General features: G+C 38.8%; 4 protein-coding genes across 4 annotated transcripts; 1 reads left to right on the top strand and 3 right to left on the bottom strand.

Annotated features, from left to right (window-relative positions):
- Positions 1-3045: 3045 nt before the first annotated feature.
- Positions 3046-4330, top strand: LOC141641785 (uncharacterized). Its single transcript, XM_074450433.1, has 2 exons — positions 3046-3456; positions 3701-4330. The coding sequence occupies exons 1-2, from the start codon at positions 3046-3048 to the stop codon at positions 4328-4330; spliced, it is 1041 nt and encodes a 346-aa protein (XP_074306534.1).
- Positions 4331-8918: 4588 nt separating this feature from the next.
- Positions 8919-13572, bottom strand: LOC141641784 (E3 ubiquitin-protein ligase WAV3-like). The gene is made up of 5 exons (XM_074450432.1): positions 13553-13572; positions 13322-13445; positions 10953-11120; positions 9929-10781; positions 8919-9811 (listed from the first exon to the last, which is right to left on the bottom strand). The coding sequence occupies exons 1-5, from the start codon at positions 13570-13572 to the stop codon at positions 8919-8921; spliced, it is 2058 nt and encodes a 685-aa protein (XP_074306533.1).
- A 259-nt stretch (positions 13573-13831) lies between these two features.
- LOC141631652 (E3 ubiquitin-protein ligase WAV3-like) lies at positions 13832-16304 on the bottom strand. Its single transcript, XM_074444292.1, has 2 exons — positions 16111-16304; positions 13832-15490 (listed from the first exon to the last, which is right to left on the bottom strand). The coding sequence occupies exons 1-2, from the start codon at positions 16123-16125 to the stop codon at positions 13913-13915; spliced, it is 1593 nt and encodes a 530-aa protein (XP_074300393.1). The 5' UTR covers positions 16126-16304; the 3' UTR covers positions 13832-13912.
- A 2338-nt stretch (positions 16305-18642) lies between these two features.
- LOC141641782 (uncharacterized) lies at positions 18643-19680 on the bottom strand. Its single transcript, XM_074450431.1, has one exon. It carries the CDS (start codon positions 19678-19680, stop codon positions 18643-18645), a length of 1038 nt encoding a protein of 345 aa, XP_074306532.1.
- Between the last annotated feature and the right edge of the window lie 9 nt (positions 19681-19689).

Here is a 19689-nt window from a genome sequence, read left to right as displayed (position 1 = left end):
GCAGTCTCTGTTGGCATTGAAGAGAAGGCGGGCCCTGAAGGCGTAGAGGGCACTGCAGGCATGGAAGGCATAGACGGCATAGTTGGCATACTAGGCATGCTAGGGAATGGAAAAAGGGGAAGAAAGTGAGGCGGAACAACTGGTTCTTGATAAATCGGGAAGGGATTATGAATAGCCGGTATTGTCCAACCCGGTTTTCCCATTAGTGGGAGGTGGGCTGTTGCTTGGTATGCCATGGTGGCGGAAATTATTATTAGAACAACGAAGAAAGCTGAGTCGTTAACAAAAAGACGATTTGCGCAAGCCATTGTATGTATGTGAAGGAGATAGTGAAGTTTTGATGAAGTGGGTTTAGAGGTGAAGAGGGTTTAAATAGTGTTTTAGAGAATGATTAATGATTTAATTACACATTGCATGCATGGTAGCTCTAATTCAGACCTAATGCCAAAAATTGAGGTTTGATTTGCATGTTGGTTGTGTAATAGTCAGAAGTTAAGTAAAGACTTGAGAGAGTTCATATGTTGTGATTTTGACCAGTCATTAGACGAGGTGAATACTATGAAGTGAGATCGTTTGTGTGACTTTTATTTTAAGTAATTTCATGGCACTTGTTATTTTTGGGTTGTACCGAGTTGGATTCGAAATGGTGTACAAACATGTTTGGTTCGTGACTCGTATTGTTACACGACTTTAACATTTTAATTTAAATAGAATCAAAAGAATAAGAAAATTGACCCTCTTATTAGTGGCGTCTCACATAGTCACACTACACGAGAACGGCCTAAAAAAGCTAAAAAATCACCTACTATGAGCATGTTAAGGTTTTATATGAAGTTTATGCTTAAGCTCATGAATGAAAATACTCAGACGATTTTCAAAGAAAAAGGGAAATTAGTTTTCAACAAGGATCAAATTTGAGATCTACAAGTCACAAAGACTCCTCAGTCCTCACTAGTTGAATCACTAAGCACATATGCGTTTGAACTTTGATGTAAATTACACGTTTTTTTAAAAGAGCGATGCGGTGGTGAGGGGTTTTGAGCGTGGGGGAATGGATCTTGTGGAGGCGTTGAACGAGAGTGCTGCGGAGTTACAGGCCTGGAAACGTGTAAGCATCGGCAAAATTGTGAAGTCTATAGCGTCGAAGAGGAGCCATATTGCGAGACTTAATGAGGGTGGTCGGTCTATTGAGGAGGTGCGTAGGAGGCGGAAATTGGTGAAGGAAGTTGCTGATTTGTGTCGGCAGGAGGAGCAGTTTTGGAGGCAAAGATCACGGGCTTTGTGGCTTAAAGATGGGGATAAGAACACGAGTTTCTTCCACAAACAAGCGGGCGTGGCGAAGAATTTCATTAGTAAACTAGTGGATGATGAGGGAGTGGTACGAAATGGGGATGAAGCTGTCTCAAGAGTTGCGACGAGCTACTTCACTGAGCTCTTTACGGCTTCACCTCAGCGTGATTTTGATGGGATTTTTGAGGGCTTGGAGGGGCGGGTAACGGAGGAAATGAATCTACAGCTGTCGCGAAGTTATAGCGAAGAGGACGTGATCGAAGCCCTAAATCAGATGCACCCCCTCAAGGCTCCTGGACCGGATGGTATGAATTGTCTCTTCTATCAGACATATTGGCATGTGGTGGGACCGTTAGTTACGAGTACGGTGTTGAGCGTCTTGAATGGAGCACCAATGCCGTCCGCTCTTAACCATACTCATATTGTTTTGATCCCAAAGAAGAAGGCGCCCGACAAAATTCGTGATTTCAGGCCGATTAGTTTATGCAATGTGGTGTATAAGTTGATTGCGAAAATTCTTGCTAACCGGCTCAAATTATTTTTAAATGATATTGTGTCGGAGAATCAAAGTGCTTTTACACACGGACGGCTTATCACGGATAATGTCTTTGATCGCTTTTGAGATGTTTCATTTTATGAAGAATTCGAGACATAAGGAGGGGCATATGGCGGTTAAGTTAGACATGGCAAAGGCATATGATCGGGTCGAATGGGATTTCTTGGAGCAAATTGTTTCGGGTTATGGGGTTCCATGAAGGATGGGTGGGGAGAGTAATGACATGTGTTACGACGGTCTCTTCAAATTGTCCTTATAAATGGTAATGTGAAGGAGGTTTTCCGGCCGGCAAAGACGGGTTGAGACAAGGTGACCCACTATCCCCATATTTATTTATCTTATGTGCGGAGGCCTTGTCTAATTTGATGCGTAGAGCGGTCGTGGCGGGATCACTTCATGGGTTGCGGGTTGCAAAGACACGGGCCCGGTTATCTCGCATTTATTATTTGCCGATGATAGCATTTTCTTCGTTAAAGCGAGTGAGGATGAGGCAGTCGAGGTAAGGAATATTTTGGAGCGCTATGAAGTGGCTTCGGGCGGAAGGTCAATTTGGATAAGACGACAGTTTCCTTTAGCCGTGGGGTCTCGGAGGAGAGGAAGAATAGCATTGCCGTGAGATTGGGTGTCCGTGTTGTGGAGGAACAAGAACGTTACCTTGGTTTACCAACTGTTGTGGGAAGGTCGAAGAAGCCAATCACGGATATTGTTCGCAATAAGCTCTATAAACGTTTGCAAGGGTGGCGTGGGAAAATATTGTCTAAGGCGGGTAAGGAGGTTCTTATAAAGGCGGTTGCCAATTCACTCCCTACCTATGTGATGAGTGTGTTTAAACTCCCTGCTTCTTTTTGCGATGAACTTAGAGCGATTGTGTCGAGGTTTTGGTGGGGTCAAGAGGAGGGTAAGAAGAAGAAGATCTCATGGGTGTCATGGAAACGCATGTGTACACCGAAATGCATGGGGGTATGGGTTTCCGGGATTTCAATGCTTGAACAGGGCTCTGGGGAAGCAAGCTTGGCGGTTGTTGATGGAACCGGAGGGGCTTGTGGGCTCGGGTTATGCGTGGTAAGTATTATGGAGAGGGTGGTTTCCTAGCTGCGGGGTGTGGCAATAACCCGAGCTATACGTGGCGTGGGATTTTAGGAGCTCGGGATGTGGTGATGCGAGGCTTGCGTCGGTGTATTGGTAATGGGCAAGGTACTATGGTGTGGAGGGATGCGTGGATAGGAGGCACTCAGACTGGGAAGGTCCTTTCACCGCGGCTTGAAGGAAGGGAGGAGATGAGGGTGGCGGAGCTGATGACGGATGATGGGAGGGCTTGGAATATGGAAAAATTGGAGGAGTGTTTGTTGCCTTTTGAGCAGGAGCGAGTTTCTAACATCCGGTTGGGTCGGCAGGGGTATGAGGATTCGTGGTATTGGAGCTTGGAAAGGGATGGCGAGTACACGGTTCGTTCGGCTTATAAGCTGCTCGTAGGGGAGGATGTGGAGACTATGGAGACCTCGGATTGGGAGAAGAGCAAATGGCTTTGGAATAATTTGTGGAAGGTCCAAGTGTGGCCCCGGATCAAGCTATTCTTTTGGCAATTGTGCAACGACGCTCTAGCTACAAAGGTAAACTTACATAATCGAGTCGGTCATGATGATGTCTTGTGTCCGTTGTGTCAGTGTCATGTCGAGTCGGGTCTTCATTTGTTTCGGGATTGTGGGGTAACAAGGGGTGTGTGGGAGGAGGTAGAGCTGCTGGGTGAAGAGGGACGGGGAGCTAGCACGGTGCGAGATTGGGTGGAGGGGTGTTGGCGTGAGTTAGGGAAGAGGGAGTACGGGTTTATGATGGTCTTGTTGGGCGGTATGGGAGGCGAGGAATAGGGTTGTTTTTGAGGGAGGACGGGTTGAGGTGGCTGAGGTGGTGAAAAGAATACATCGAGTCGTGGAGGAGATAGAAGGGGAGTTGATGGTGCGGACTACGAGGAGTGGTGGGCAGCAGCTGGTTGAGGGGATGTCGGGGGGCGGCTGGAAAGGTCCTGATACGGGATGGGTGAAGCTTAATGTCGACGCGGGAGTGAAGGATGGCGTGGGTGTGGGCATTGGAGCTGTATGCCGTGACAGTGAAGGGAAGGTGCTTTGGGGCATGGCGCATAGTCGGAGGGAAGTGTGGGAGGTACATGTGGCGGAAGCTGTTGCAATCTTGGAAGGACTAGAGCTCGCGGTGGAGAAGGGTCATGACCGGATCGTGGTGGAAAGTGACTGCTCGCAAGTGATCGAAGCTTTGAGACAACGCAAGAAGGGCCGTAGTTTGTTTTCTTTTATTATTAACGATATTTTACGTTTGTGTATTTCTTTCATTTCTGTTTCTTGGTCTTTTACGAGTAGGCGGAACAATGCGGTGGCTCATGAGTTAGCACATGTAGCGCCGGTAGGGTCTGGTAGAATTGTTTGGGTCGATAAGCTACCTGAGCTTGTTGATCGGCTTATTAATTCGAATTAATGCATGTACCCAGTTGGGTTTCAAAAAAAAAAAAAAAAAAAAAGAGCGATGCAAATTATAAGCCCGGTTTGTAAACATTGTCGACGTTTTAGTAAATATCGTCGACGTTTTAATTTCAAAAGACGATAATGCCCTTTGTACATTTACACTCATTTATTTCTCTAGACACTTTTCTCTCAAATTCTACTAAAAATCAACTACATTTCGATCTCCCATCTGCATTAAACCAATTAAAAAATGTTAGAAATTAACGCACATTGACCAGAAAACTTAAATAATTTTAAAAAATCGGCAAATAAACGTATTAAACACGGTTTAAAAAAAAAATTAGCTCATGGACTAAATGTTGAGATTCAACAATCGACTATGGACCAAACATGAAAACCCAACATTGGTCATGGTCAAAACGTGGGAATCCAAAGTTTGGCCATGGTGAACTTTTTTTTTTTTTTTTTTTTTTTTTGAAAAAAAAAATTGTTCACCATGGCCAAACGTGGGAATAACGTTGGATTCCCACGTTTGGACCATGGCAAACGTTGGTTTCCAACGTTTGGTCCATGGCTGAACGTTGGATCTCAATGTTTGGTCCATGGTTCAACCTTGGGGGCACAAATCTCGGATTTGCGCAGAAAAATCGCAATGTTTGCTATTACTAAGTCAATACGTGACGTAAATCAATTATCGAATAGATTTTAACGGTGCGCAAAAAAAATAAAAATTACCAAATAATGTAGCTATTAAGTTGTTTAAGTACCGGTGATTCAGGATCCGTCATGTTACTTAATCTTGTTAATTGTTTTTTTTTTTTTTTTTTTTTTTTTTTTTAAAAAAAATTTAGTTGATTTTTAGTAGAATTTGAGAGGAAATTTTTTAGAGAGAGAAAGTGGTGTGTGAGTGCAAGGGTAGTATCGTCTTTTTTTTTTTAAAAACGTCGTCAATATTTACTAAAACGTCGTCGATGAAAATCAGCTCTCATGATGTAAGTTACAACCGGCACATTTGCTTACTTGATCAGTAGTTTTTTCTTTCTCAAATTACCAATTTCGCGTAAAATTTACTTTTGTGCATAATTTTTATTCATTAAAAAAAAAAATCAATTATTCAACTCTTCTTCTAAACTTTTGATTTCTTTCCACTTCTATATTTTTTGGGTGCTGATTTTCGCAGTACACATTTTAGTCATTGCAGTACGCTTTTGACCATAATACCCTTCTCATTTCTCCAAACAAAATGTACTACATTGAAAGGAAAAAAAAAAAATCAACACCACCAGGCAACCACCATCACCTCCACCGGACCCACCTATCCTCTACCATTACCAGCCGCCGCCCACACACATGCCACAGCCGTCGCTCAACTCCTCGGAACCCTACCGTGACATCCACGCCCAACCGCCGCTCAAATTCCCCTCACACCCTGACCCACCGCGACTTGACTCATCACCACCCCTTGACTCGCGCAATTCAGACCTCTTACCCACCGTGACCCGCATCCCCTACCTCAGTCTCCCACCACCAGCGTCGTTCCTTCACCCGCCCCCATTGCCGGCACCACCACCAACCACTACTATCAAACCCTAAATCGAAAACCCAAAAAATTGATTATAAAACAAAAAACTTCTAAAATTATTAAAATAAAACCATAAATTTGTTCTCTAGTTTGCAATTGACAAATTAAACACCTTTTTACATTCAAAATTTCATCTACTATTGAAGAAATTGATTGAATTGAGAGATTGAATAAATAAGAATTGAAAAGGAGAGGTTTGGTGTTGTTTTTTGGTAGAAGGGTATGAAATGGAAATTTCGGTGTGAAATGTACTGAAATGAGTAAAATTTGTACTACGAAAATAAATTGCGTATTTTTTTTAGGGTAATGATAAATACAACCCACTGGGTTGTATTTAAGAAACCAAAAGAGGAAATAAATTCTTGATATATGCATTAAATGTATTGGTTAATGTGTAATTTAGTTCTTAATTCCTAAATTAATACCAAAATTAGTAGATATTTAATGCCTAAATACAACCTAGCATTACCCTTTTTTTTAACCTTAGAAAATAAAAACCTTGAATCCCAAGTAACCCAAAATTCATAACAGACACATTGGCGCCTAACGATATATACCGCCTATTTTTTAACCGTCTTAACAATTCACCGCCTTTCCCCCTTTTGTTCTCTATATATTCAATTTTCTTCCAACAATTACCTAAAATTAAACTTCCGTGCTTCAATTCCCCAATTTTTTCTTACATCAATTACCCGATTTTACTCCTACTCGATTAATTCGTCTACTTGAAACCCTAATTTCTGATTTTAACTAAAATTAACATGGATAAATTAGCCCTTCCATTAAAGAAGCGCCCCGTTAATAATCTAATTTGTTCCCAAGTTGAGGATGAAGAAAATCAGGATTGTGTCGGGTTTGTTTCGACAAGTATAAGCAAGAAAATCATCCCGATATTTAACCCTGAATCGAGCCACATTAATCTTCAACTCTATCCTCCCAAGAAAAGATTTCGTCGTGTTGAGATTCTTTATGTTGATCGTCACCACCAGGGAAAAGATATTGAGACTGACTTCCAGTTCCGTTTGGTTATATTAACTCGACTCGGAAATTTGAGGAGATCTTGAAGCATCAAAAATATCTTCTTGTTTATAAAGATTGTAGTTGTTTAGTTAATTTGTACTTAATTAATTTTGGAACTGAACAAATTTGTAATATAATTGAAATTATAGTGTTGATTGATTATTTAGTCTTTGTGATATATTGTTCAATTTTGTCTAACATGAAATATACGGAAAGTAACTCGTTACAGATTTGAAATATGATGGAATAAAACAAACGGATTCACTTATCGAATATGGGATTAGATACAGATATTAAAATTACTCGAATTCAGATATCTCTGTTATAAAGAAGGGTTATTTGATGGGAATAATCCCAACTATTACCGACCTGCTCAAAGTAATCCATACTATTCATAATCCCATATTAATCTAACGTATTCCTTCATTTAACTTTTATCGCCTTAAGTGAAGGGCAACCTATTGAGCAGGTTACTCCTTCATCTTTAAGTCACTTTAACCCTTCGCCCTTCTATTACTCTTCATCTCCATCGCCATTCACCTCCATTGTTCATTCTTCACTGTTCTTCATCATCCAGTATTTCTTTCATCGTCAGTTTTCTTGTTTCGTCGCCATTGTTAGAGTCTCAATGGATAAATTAAATTTTGGGATTTTTATTATCAATTGTTATGTAGTATTTTCTACTCCATTTCATGAATGTGTTGTCATTAAGTTTTTGATTTGGATTCAACTATTATCAATTGTTATTTTCAATTGTTATGTAGTATATCATCATCATCCAGTATTCTTTTGCTTCCTCCATTGTTCATTCTTCACTATTCCCTGGAAATTAATTTTATCAAAACTGGGCATATTCATCCTTCTGACACGGATCATGGATGCCAATTACAATCAGGTACCTAGAGAAGCTAGTACCTATCATGCTAAATTGCTAATAATGAGGAGGCTAATTGTTGTTTATTAACTTGCAATTGGTCTCCCTTGTGACGGGTTACCATTTGTGGCGGATATTTTGTGAGATAAAATGGTAACAAAATGGGTTAGTGGAGAAAGGGGACCACATAAATAGTGTTGCAGAAAGAGAAAAAGTGGGTACATTGTGAGGTAAAGTGGTATCCGTCACAAGCTTGTGACGGATATGTCATGTCTTCAATGAGATTTTGTAATTAACTTGTAACTTCCTATTTCATTTTGCATAAAAAATAGGAGGATAAGAATATACGGAAGAAAATAAAAGTTTACGAAAGATAAAAGATCAGAAACTAAAATTAAGATACAAAAAGGAAAGATTCCATGTCGGAATTTAGTAATTAATTGAAAGCTTGTAAAACATAGAGCAAATTGGAGGAAGGAACAGAAAAAACAGATCTGGTTAAATTAAATGGAGGAAGAAAAAATGGAGATTGTAGTTGGGAAGGAGAAGAACAGGAAAGCAAATAAAGGTAGAAGAAGAAGATTAATTAAAGAAAGGAAAGGTAAAAGAAGAAGATTATATAAAGGAAGGGAAAGTAACCTACAAAAATCAAAACGTACCGGTTGCAGCAGGTAGGTAGGAAGGAGATAACATTGAAAGTTAAATGAATGAATAAGTTAGATTATTATCGGATAATGAATAATATGGATTATTTTGAGCAGATCAGTAATAGTTGAGATTATTCTTATCAAATAACCCTATAAAGGGTTCACATCAAACAAATGAAAATTCAAAAAATATTAACTTCACCAACAAAAAAAATATTTACAAGACGAACTCTCAAACAACATTAATTAACCATAGAACCTCACAACTATATAATGTCATAATCCAACGTCCCAGTTACTCCCTCTGACTCAACAGATTCTTTACATTTTATCAAAATACTCCTCACACAAGAATAAAAGTGTAAAAAATCTGTCATTTTTTAAATCACAAAATTCATAATCATTTACTTATAATAAAGATAAAGATGCATATATGATGTATCTTCCAAGAACTTGCAGAACCAGTGTAATCAGTTCCTTACTTTTGGCCGCTGTCTCGGCGCTTTAGCTGCGATTTATTCCCCATTTGCTCCATATAAATCGTCTGAAAACCAAACCCATTATTAAAATCATCATAATTTTGATAGTTACCTCTCTGATACATATGTGAGTTGTGAGCAGAGAGGGCATAGGCTCTGCCACCTTCTGCGTAGGCCTTTTTACTCGTCATACGTTTCACGATCATGCCCGCCTGACGAAAGAGGGACATAGTGGGCCCATCCCCTGTCACCCCTGCATAAGACTGTATCACACTTTCTTGTCTTCTTTCGAGTATGGACCGTGCTCCATCTAGCTCCCCTTTCTCCGCCAACTCCTGTGCTTCTGCAATTCCTTCTACAATCGATATTCTATTTTTCTCCCTGTCCACCTCTAGGCACACCTGCTTTTCTTTTTCTGTTAACGCGTATTTAGGCCTCCCAATCTCAGCTCTAGCTGTATTAGACTCGATTTTTTCATTCGATAATGGGCTCTTATAGGAGCATTTCGCCTCCAATAGCATTGTTGTTGGCGTGTAATATTTATCTTTGATTTCCGGGACAGACACATACACGAGGAATTGCTTCTGTTCGTCTGCATAAATATCGCCAACATATACCACACCATGTTGACTACCAGAACTATCAGTAATAATAGTGTTCTTATACCTTCCAGACGGAATAGACTTGATTCGGACCTGAGGACACCCCGAGTGAACCTGAATTTCAACTTCCTGAGCCACAACACTCAATAGTCCACCTAGGCATTGAGCAAACCCGTCTTGGATAACTTCAACGGCCTCAATGTAAGAAAAGGTCCCACCTGATACGTCTGATATTGCGTGGAGTGCTTTAGCATCATGGTCAGATCCGAATCCAAATGTGTAGACCGGGACTTTGTCAATTGGTGACGGACTATGACCCGATTCTATATCAGTTGACATGATTGCAGATGATATGAATAGCTGAAGAAGCTGGTGAAGACATGACATGTAGACAGGGACTTTGTCACTTGGTGTCGGGGAATGACCCAATCCTACATCGTTTGACCTGATTGATATGGGAAGCCGGCTAAGGCATGACATGAAATCGGGATTTTCACTTTCTTTACCATCTGATAGTAGAATGATACTAGTAACAGGGTTCTTTTCACGTCGTTGGTCTAAGACTTTGACTGCGGTTTGCAGTCCTGAAATGATGTTAGTATAGCCACCTGCCCGAATGGAGTCAACGGCTTTTAAGCTATCATCTTGGCCTGCTTGAGTCATTCTTTTTAGAGGGGTTAGCCTAGTTGAATAGTTTGAGAATGTGATGATTGAAAGTCGGTCTTTAGGGCCGAGGTTTTTAATGACAAAATTGACAGCTTGCTTCACGAGCGTGAGCTTGTTGTCAACACCCATACTGCCACTGACATCTAGCACAGCCACCAGATCAAGAGGTGCACGCGTGTTAGCCATGTCATCAGTTTCAGGGGCCAGCATAGGGGCGCGGATGGATACAAGGACCGCAAATGGGTCAAATTTGTCTGACTTGATTACAGCCGGGTACTCAGGCAGGGCCTTGACTGTCATTGCCATGTCTTGCCCTTCTTGTGGCTGAGATGGGGCCTCACTATCCGACAAGGGCTCATCGTCGTTGGAATTACCATAGAAATTGTCTGGGATTAAGGGAATTAGTAGTGGGTCAGTGGATTGCGTGTCGAAGATTTTATTAATCCATTTAGCATAGCAAGTACGGCAGACACGATTGGCGTTGCCATTTTGAAGATTGTAGTAAAGGCAATCAGAGTGGAATATATGGGAGCAGTATTCTGCTATGAATAATTTTCCTGTCTTCTTGTCCTTCTTGCAGATGTAGCATTCGCTCTGAAAGTAGCAATAAAAATACTATAAATTTGTAAGTTTCGCAGAATTTCGATCTCCATTTAACAAGTACTTAGTCAAATTGTATGAAGCTAACAAAATCAGAAAATCAAAAAGTAAAATTACATGACTGGTAAGTTGAACAATTTTTGGCTCCTTTGATCTTTGACATACATCATTGCATTCTTTGGTCATTAACTTTTTCGTCTTCCTGTTTCCTTTGCCAATGTATACATCATTGCGTTCTTCTGTGATTAATTTTTTTGTCCTCCTGTTTCCTTCGCCAAAGTATACATCATTGCATTCTTCTGTTAATAATTTTCCGCCGATATAGTTTTTGCTCTGCAAAACAAGTAATAAAATTCGATAAATCGTTAGTTTTCTGGTGCGAATGATTTTCCTGTCTTTAACTTCTTTCGACTTTCTTTGCGATTTTAATATTTCTCCTTCAAGCATCCTCTTGTTCTAATCTGTATCATTTGAGCATCAACGAAAATCGAGCGATAAATCACGCACTGACATAACTACGGCTTACGCTCATTCTTGAGGCGATGACTCCAAGTTGTCGAGTTTACGACAAGACAACTTACAGATTTAAACGTTAAACAAGCCTCCTTCCATTTTAGAGTTTCACTGCTAATTCAACAACACACACTCACATAAAAACCTTTCTTTATATTTATTTAACAATAAAAAAAAAAAAAAAAGTAAATTTGTTCATAATAATTTTTGAAATTGTCATTACAAAACTGATCAATTGTGTGATAGATTAACCAACTCAACCAAAACCTTAAGGTGATGGTTGAGGCCCAACTATTATAAATATTCCACCGGCTCCCCCGTACCGTGTGCTGAGTAGAGGTGGCAATTATTGACACGACACGAAAACACGACACGAACCCGACACGAAGTTAGTGGGTTAGGGTTAGGACTTTGTGACCCATTTAAGTAATTGGGTCGACACGGACACGACACGAAATATAAATGGGTCGGGTTAGGGTTGAGCTCTTTTGACACGAACCCGACACGAATAACCCGTTTATTTAAAAGTGTCATAATATATTTGGATTGAATCAATAATTCAAACAAACAACTTAAAAATATGCAATTTCATTCATCATTTTTGGGATAATAGGGCTATAAAGCTTAATTTAGTTTATTAGTTTATTGGGTTAAATGGGTTAAGTGGATTAAAAATGACCTGCTAAAAGATAAACGGGTTAAACAGGTCGGGTTGGGTTATGGAAAAATTAAATGGGTTGGGTTAGGGTTGAGACAAATGACCCGTTTATGTAATTGGGTCGGGTTAGGGTTGGGGTGGTGATGACCCGTTTAAAGTTGACACGAACACGAACACGACACGACCTGATCTGTTTGCCAGGTCTAGTGCTGAGTTTCCACTTCGAGTTTTTGAGGGGTGTTGAGGTTGCCAGGATTTGAACCCGTAACCTTCGGTCACACTGGCTCTGATACCATGATAGATGAACCAACTCAACCATGATTGAGGCCCAACTATTATAAATATTCCTATTATTGTGTTATTATAATTTGAACTTATTACATAATTGTTTGTAAGGCTTAGTTACGAAAACCGTTTGACGACATAACATATCCGGTTCTGTGCATTCAAATACAACAAGGCTATAATACTCGATAATACCGAAATAAATAGAGAAATCAAATCTTTGAACTCTAATCCGATGAACAAAAGTAAGCACATATGCATAATATCTAGCGCAATCCGTCAAGATATTACAGAAGACTACCACTGTTGTTAGAATGTTTCTTCTAACTTCTAATCGGTCATTTATCTTTGATTAAAATACTAATAATAAAAAGCGAGCAAAAAATAATTGAGACATAAATAGTACCTTTGAATTACCCATAACTCAGAAACGAATTACCAATAACTCAAAACTTCGTCGTTTTTCTCCTCAAAGTTGACTTGGTCTCATTCTATGAATGTTCAACTTGTAAGCGTTAATCAACTGACTAAAACAACATAATGGGGATGAGAATGAGAATGAAAATAAGAACACATTTTATACTCGTAGATGTTGGGTAATAATTACGAAGTACGTACTAATTAAAAGCCATTGTTGTATTATTATATTTGTTTTATCAAGTCAACACTCAAATTTACGCCTCAGCTCTCAAGGGAATGTTTCCATAATTATTCGACGACTCTTCTATACGGTGTCTAAGAAAGAGTCTAATAAATAAAGAAATAAATTCAGAAACAGTGTTATTTTTTAAAGCAAAGATTTCATATAGACGGTGAATTTGAAAAGAAAAATCACTTTATATATCAACTGAAATGAAGTGTAGCCGATATTAATCAGAAATCAGAATGAAGGTAGGCCAGAATGCCAGATTAATAATAACAAGGTGAAAGAAAATAAAAACCTTGAATGATTAACCTAGTGTTCAATTTCCCCGATACTTAGTCCTGAATCAAGCCGTATATCTTTTAAATTACGATAAAAATTGGAACGTGCTATGATATTGTAATTGGAGTCGAGTTCACAAAGCATAGCAAGAACAGCAGGTGTGTTCGGCGTTGCCATTTTGAAGATTGTAGGCAATGCAAATGTAGTGGAAATTATGGGAGCATTCTGCTGTGAATAATTCTTCTGTCTTTTCTTTTTTACAGATGTAGCATTTGCTCTGCAAATAGCAGTAAAAATACGATAAATTCGTTAATTTTACAGATTTTTGATCTCCATTTAACAAGAGCCACATTCTATACCGTCTGACAGGAGCATGATACCAACAAGAACTGATTAAAAGCCATTGCTGTATTATTTAATTTTCTTTTATCAAGTCAACACTCAACTTAATACGTGAATGTTTCAACGGTTTGTCGACGACTCTTCTAAGAGAGGCATTCAAGAAAAAGTCTAATAAACTCGGAAATACTTGGTTTGTAGGTTTGCTCGAGCCCCTTAATTTTACTCATTTGTGTGCAATCAAGCCCCTAAAATTTAAAGTATAGTAATTAGACCCTTAAACAAGGCAAATCAAATTAAATTTCAAAACATGTAACTTCACCCACAAATATGTTTTACTGTACAATAATGCATTGACAAACTCTCAAACAGCTAACAAAGGAACCTCAAAGCTTGCATATGTCTTTAAGGGCTTGCAGAGCCATTCCCATCAGTGCCTTGGTCTTGACCACTGCCTTGGCGCTCTTGCTGAGATTTCTTCACCATTTGCTCCATATACGACGTACGAAAACCAAACTCATCACCAACAGGATCACCACTCGCAGGAACTGGCTGGAGCATTTGAGCAGCAGCTCTTTGATACTGGTGTGAACTCTGAGCAGACAGTGCAAAGGCTCTGCCACCTCCTCTATACGATTCTTCAGTCCTCATACTCTGCACGACCCTACCCGCCTGACCAAATAAGGACATAGTGACACTATCCTCTACCTCCCCTGCATATGAGTGTCTCACACTACACCTACTAAGCTCGAGTATTTCTCGGGCCTCATCTAGATCCCCTCTCTCCGCCATCTCCTGTGCTTGTGTAATTCCTTCTGCTATCGTGATTCTATTCTTCTCCCTGTCCACCTCTAGGCACACCCGCTTGTCTTCCTCTGATAACTCCTCTTTTAACGGCCTCCTAATCTCAGCTCTTTCTGTATTGGACTCGATTTTTTCATTAGACACCGGGTTCTTATAGGAACATTTCACCTCCAATAACTTGGTCGTCAAGGGTGGGACTGAAAGATACACCAGGAATTGCTTCTCTTCATCTGCATAAACATCGCCAACATAGATCACCCCATGTTGACCGTTAAAGCTGTCAATAGTATTCTTATACCCTCCAGATGGAATAGACTTGATTTTAACATCAGGACGCCCCGAGATTCCAGAGTGAACTTGAATTTCAACTTCCTGAGCAACAACACTCAATAGACCGCCAAGGCATTGAGCAAACGCGTCCTGTATTACCTCAATTGCCTCAATGTAGGAAAACGTCCCACCCGACCCATCTGATATTGCGTGGAGTGCGCTCGCATCATGGTCAGACCCGAACCCAAATGTGTAGACAGGAATTTTGTCACTTGGTAATGTTGGGTTGAGATCTGAGCCTACAGCATTCGACCTAATTGACTGTGGAAGTCGGTTAAGGCACGACATAAAATTGCGATTGTCAGTGTCTTGACCATCTGACAAGAGAATGATACTAGTAACAGGATTCTTTTGACGCCGTTGGTCCAAGACTTGGACCGCGGTTTGTAGTCCTGCAATGATGTTAGTCGATCCATCTGCTCGAATGGAGTGAACAGCTCTTAAGGTATCAGCTTGGCCTGCTTGTGTCATCCTTGTTAGAGGGGTTAGCCTATGAGAATAGGTTGAGAATGTAATGATTGAAAGACGGTCTGTGGGACCGAGGTTTCTGATGACAAAATTAACAGCTTGCTTCAAGAGTGCAATTTTGTTTCCATACATACTGCCACTGACATCCAGGACAGCCACAAGATCAAGAGGTGCGCGACTGTTAGCCACGTCAGCAGTTTCAGGGGACAGCATGGGGGCCCGGATGGATACAAGAACCGCAAATGAGTCAGATTGGTCTGACTTGGACAAAGCAGGGTACTCCGGCAGGGCCTTGACTGTCATGGGCTGGGCTCCGCTTTGTTGTGGTTGAGGTGGGGCCTCGCTAGACGATAGGGGCTCATCGTCATTGAAATTATTCAACTGAACAATTAAACAGTTATTGACTACTTCAAATCTTCAATGTTCCACAATTTCTAACATACGGATTATATTATAACAACAAAAGAGTTATAAACGAAATCTTTGTTGGATCCTTGGAATTCATGGCAACAACATAATTAGGCACTTGTTAATTGTAGAGATTTAAGAACTCCGAAGGTCATTGAAGAAATATTCTGCAATTATCAAACCGAAATCCCATTCTTCTCTTGCTAATCAAATTTCATAATCTGGTTAACGTTCAGCCATTATTTTACCATTAAAACGGATACTGTGTTGTTAAGAAAGACTAGCTTAAAAAAATAAAAACTGTTTATTATCCAAAATGGGTCCATGTGGAATGAGGTATTTGAAAAATTACTTCGGAAACAAGTTGCTCGGCTTAGATTCAAAGGTCAGCCTCTAAGTCACTTGTTTACCTTTTATATCCAGCGAGAACACGGGGACCTAGCAAGTCAACGTCTCAGTCATTGAGTACCCCAAATTTTCAAAAAATGATTAGGATTATTGATCTTTACTTTACTAAAATTCTTAAATATGGACCTTAACATAAGTATAAAACAGTATGAGAAAAATTAGCTAATTTAAACTAAACATTTTACCTGTGAATTATACATAACTCGAAACTTTTGATGATTTTTGCTGAATGTTCAACCTTGAACCCTTAAGCAACTGATTAAGCCTAAATATTGTGGATGAGAATGGAAATAAGACTGAGAGCACATTATATAGATAGAGAATTAGAGACGGTGTGTATTGCGCTGATTAAACGCCATTGTTGTATTGTTTACTTTTGTTTTATCAAGTCAACAGACTCAATCGTATTACCGCCTTAGCTCTTAAGTTAATGTTTTAAAGGTAGACGGAGTATACATTTCGTTCTATCTACCCTCCATCCATCCGTTTCAATTATTTATTTATCTTTAGTTTTTGATGAAAATAACTGAGAAAATCACTTGTGGAGTTGTGGGTGATCTATTAAAAGTTGACTAAGATGGAGGGAATATATATTTCGATTAACATATTTACGTTTTAATGTCCTATCTATTAAAAAAATAGGCATTCTCATGATTTTTCCCTCCAAAAAGCATTTTTAAAATAAGGAAGCTAATCCCCCCTACTACTAAGAGAATAAAAATTCTCTTAGTTTTCCCGCCTAAATAAAATATCCTCTTAATTGGGTCTTTTTTTAGATACTCTAAATAGCTTGACAAATGGGCTATAAATTGACATCTTAAATAATATTTCCTTCTCTATTTTAAAACTACCTCAAATAACATTTTCTTTTCTATTCATTTTTATTATACTATCAAAATTTCTCTCTTTTTTACTCATTGAAAATAAACGTGTCTTTTATAATTTCCCCACAAACAGAGAAGATGAAATACGTTCAATTGGAATATTAATTACGGTGCTGAAAAGATTTAACTTCCGTGTACGTTCAATTGGAATATTAATTACGGTGTTGAAAAGATTTAACTTTATCACATAATAACGATTATAACCCTAATTAAATATATTGCGTTTCTAGAGTTCTATTTGCTCGATTGAAAAATTCAATACCTTTTGTTTTAAGAAAGTTGTCTGTTTGAAGACCGTTATTATTCATGATTAAAGATTCGAACTTTCAACCACCTTAAATATTTGTTTGTCCTCTTTAAAATTATAATTTGTCCGTACTCTTTTGTTGCATTGCAAAAATAAATGTGTGAAGAATATGAGTTTTCTAAACTTTTATTGTTCCTATTACTCCCGAGCTATTATTATTTGAATTCTCCGCTTCCCTTTAAACTAAAAGAATAAAAAAACTGAAAATTTTCCCGCCTAAATGCTTTTAACTAGAAATTGGGCCTAACTTTATCTAGATATGTATTGGACCTAATATAAGGTCTTTATGTGTCAAAGTATCTTATCAAACACCGCAGCTTTTATAGTTGGGCCAAGTTTATTTTTTTATTCATTATTATCTCATTAGTCAAATATATGTATTTTAAATGTCGTAAATTTTCTATTTAAAACATATGCAGATTTACTCATATTATTAAAATGAGTGTGTGCTTTCACTTCTTTATTCTTTACATTTTTTACTCCGTTTAAATTGTTACTCCGTATATTGTAACAAATTACAAAATTGGTTAAATGTTTCAAATGCGTAAAAATAAGCATAAGTTTTTGTAATTAAACTAACAATCTTCTTTTTTTAATCATAAACTTATTCCGAGTAAAAATGTAAAATTCGTTCTATTTTAATTCTTAGTATTTTTACACATTAACAATTGTAGATAATTACAAATAAAATTCAAAGTTCATTTTTATATTATTATTATTAGCTCCTAATTGTTAAGTTCTTTTCACATGACATTCTAAAATACCGTGCATTCGCACGGACTCTGTACTAGTTACAATTAAGTGCATTCTATAAATAAGGAACTAATAATTATTTTCACCGACTTCTAAATTATAATTTCTTAATTAAAATATAAATAAAATTTATATAAAACTATAAATTGTTAAATTTGCTATTATTTGAGTATGACTATACTAAAAAAAAAACAAAACTATCGTCATTATTACCATCGTGATAAAAAATATTGAGAGAATTGAAAAATTGAAATCATTAGCTTTTTGGTATAAAAAAAATATTTTGTTTAAAATACATTTCAGCACATTACTCAATTTTATTTATTTTATTGACTATTTTGTTCATTAGACATTAGTTGAGATTTTTCTTTGATTAAGATACCACTCACAAATAATATAAAAGATAATGAAATGACGGAGATAAATCTACTAGTTATGAAGGCTTGCAGTTTTTTACTGGTGTTTGTGCATTCTTCTGATTCACTCTGACTCTATGCTTCACCTACCGTCTCCTTGTTTTCAAGGTCAAGAGTACGATTTCTATTTACGCGAAGTAATTCATTGTAAATCTGTAACATAATGAACTCGGACTATTTGCTCCAAAATTTTCAGGCAAAACAACTCGAAATTGAAAACAATGTAAACATCACCAACAGTAAGATTTCTGGAAGTATATAACCAACAATTGACAAACTCTCCAACACCATTAACCACGGAACATCACAGTCACATAATCAAATTCCAATTTATTTATCACCAAAGAACTATTTCCATCAGTGATCAGTACCTTGGTTTTGATCACTGGCTTGGCGCTCTTGCTGTGATTTGGTCACCATTTGCTGTATAAACGACGTCTGAAAACCAGACTCATTGCCACCGGGAGCACCACTTGTAAGTGCGGCACCAAACACGGTAGAGTGACCAGCTGGCAGGAGAATTTGAGCAGCAGCTCTTTGATTCTGGTGTGAGCTCTGAGCAGAGAATGCCAAGGTTCTGCCACCTCCTACGTAAGTATGTGAACTACTCTTACACTGTGCAACCATGCCGGCCTGACCAAAAAGGGACATAGTGGCCCCGTCTTCCACCTCCTCTGCATCTGACTGTCCCACACTACGCCTCTTCATCTCGAGCATTGTTCGGGCCCCATCTAGTTCCTCTCTCTCTGCCATCTTTTTTGCTTCTGCAATTCCTTGTGCTGTCAAGATTCTATTCTTCTCCCTGTCCACCTCAGGACATACCGAGTGTACTTGAATCTCAACTTCCTTAGCCACAACATTCAATAGACCACCAAGGCATTGAGCAAACGCGTCCTGAATGACCTCAACAGCCTCAATGTAGGAAAAGGACCCACCCGACCCATCTGATATTGCATGGAGGGCAATGTCATCATGGTCAGACCCGAACCCAAATGTGTAGACCGGGATTTGATATCTTGGTGCTCTAGCAGTTAAACTGTTTGACAAGGCATTCTGGATAAGGGATGACATTATAAATGGATTTTCAGTGTCGTGACCATCTGACAGGAGAATTATACTAGAATCAGGATTCATTTCACGTCGTAAGGCCAAGACTTTGCGCGCGCTTTTCAGTCCTGCGATGATGTTAGTAGACCCGTCTGCCTGAATGGAGTCAACGGCTCTTAAGGTTTCAGCTTGGCCGGCTTGAGTCATCCTTTTTAGAGGGGTTAGCCTGTGAGAAGAGGTTGAAAATGTAATGATTGAAAGTCGGTCTAGTGGGCCGAGGTTTTTAATGACAAAATTAACAGCTTTCTTCAAAAGCGCAATCTTCTGACCACGCATACTGCCACCCATACTCGAAGG

This window comes from Silene latifolia, chromosome 2 (genome assembly GCF_048544455.1).
Source record: "Silene latifolia isolate original U9 population chromosome 2, ASM4854445v1, whole genome shotgun sequence".
Classification (NCBI taxonomy): Eukaryota; Viridiplantae; Streptophyta; class Magnoliopsida; order Caryophyllales; family Caryophyllaceae; genus Silene; species Silene latifolia.
This window is presented reverse-complemented; position numbering and strand designations above follow the sequence as displayed.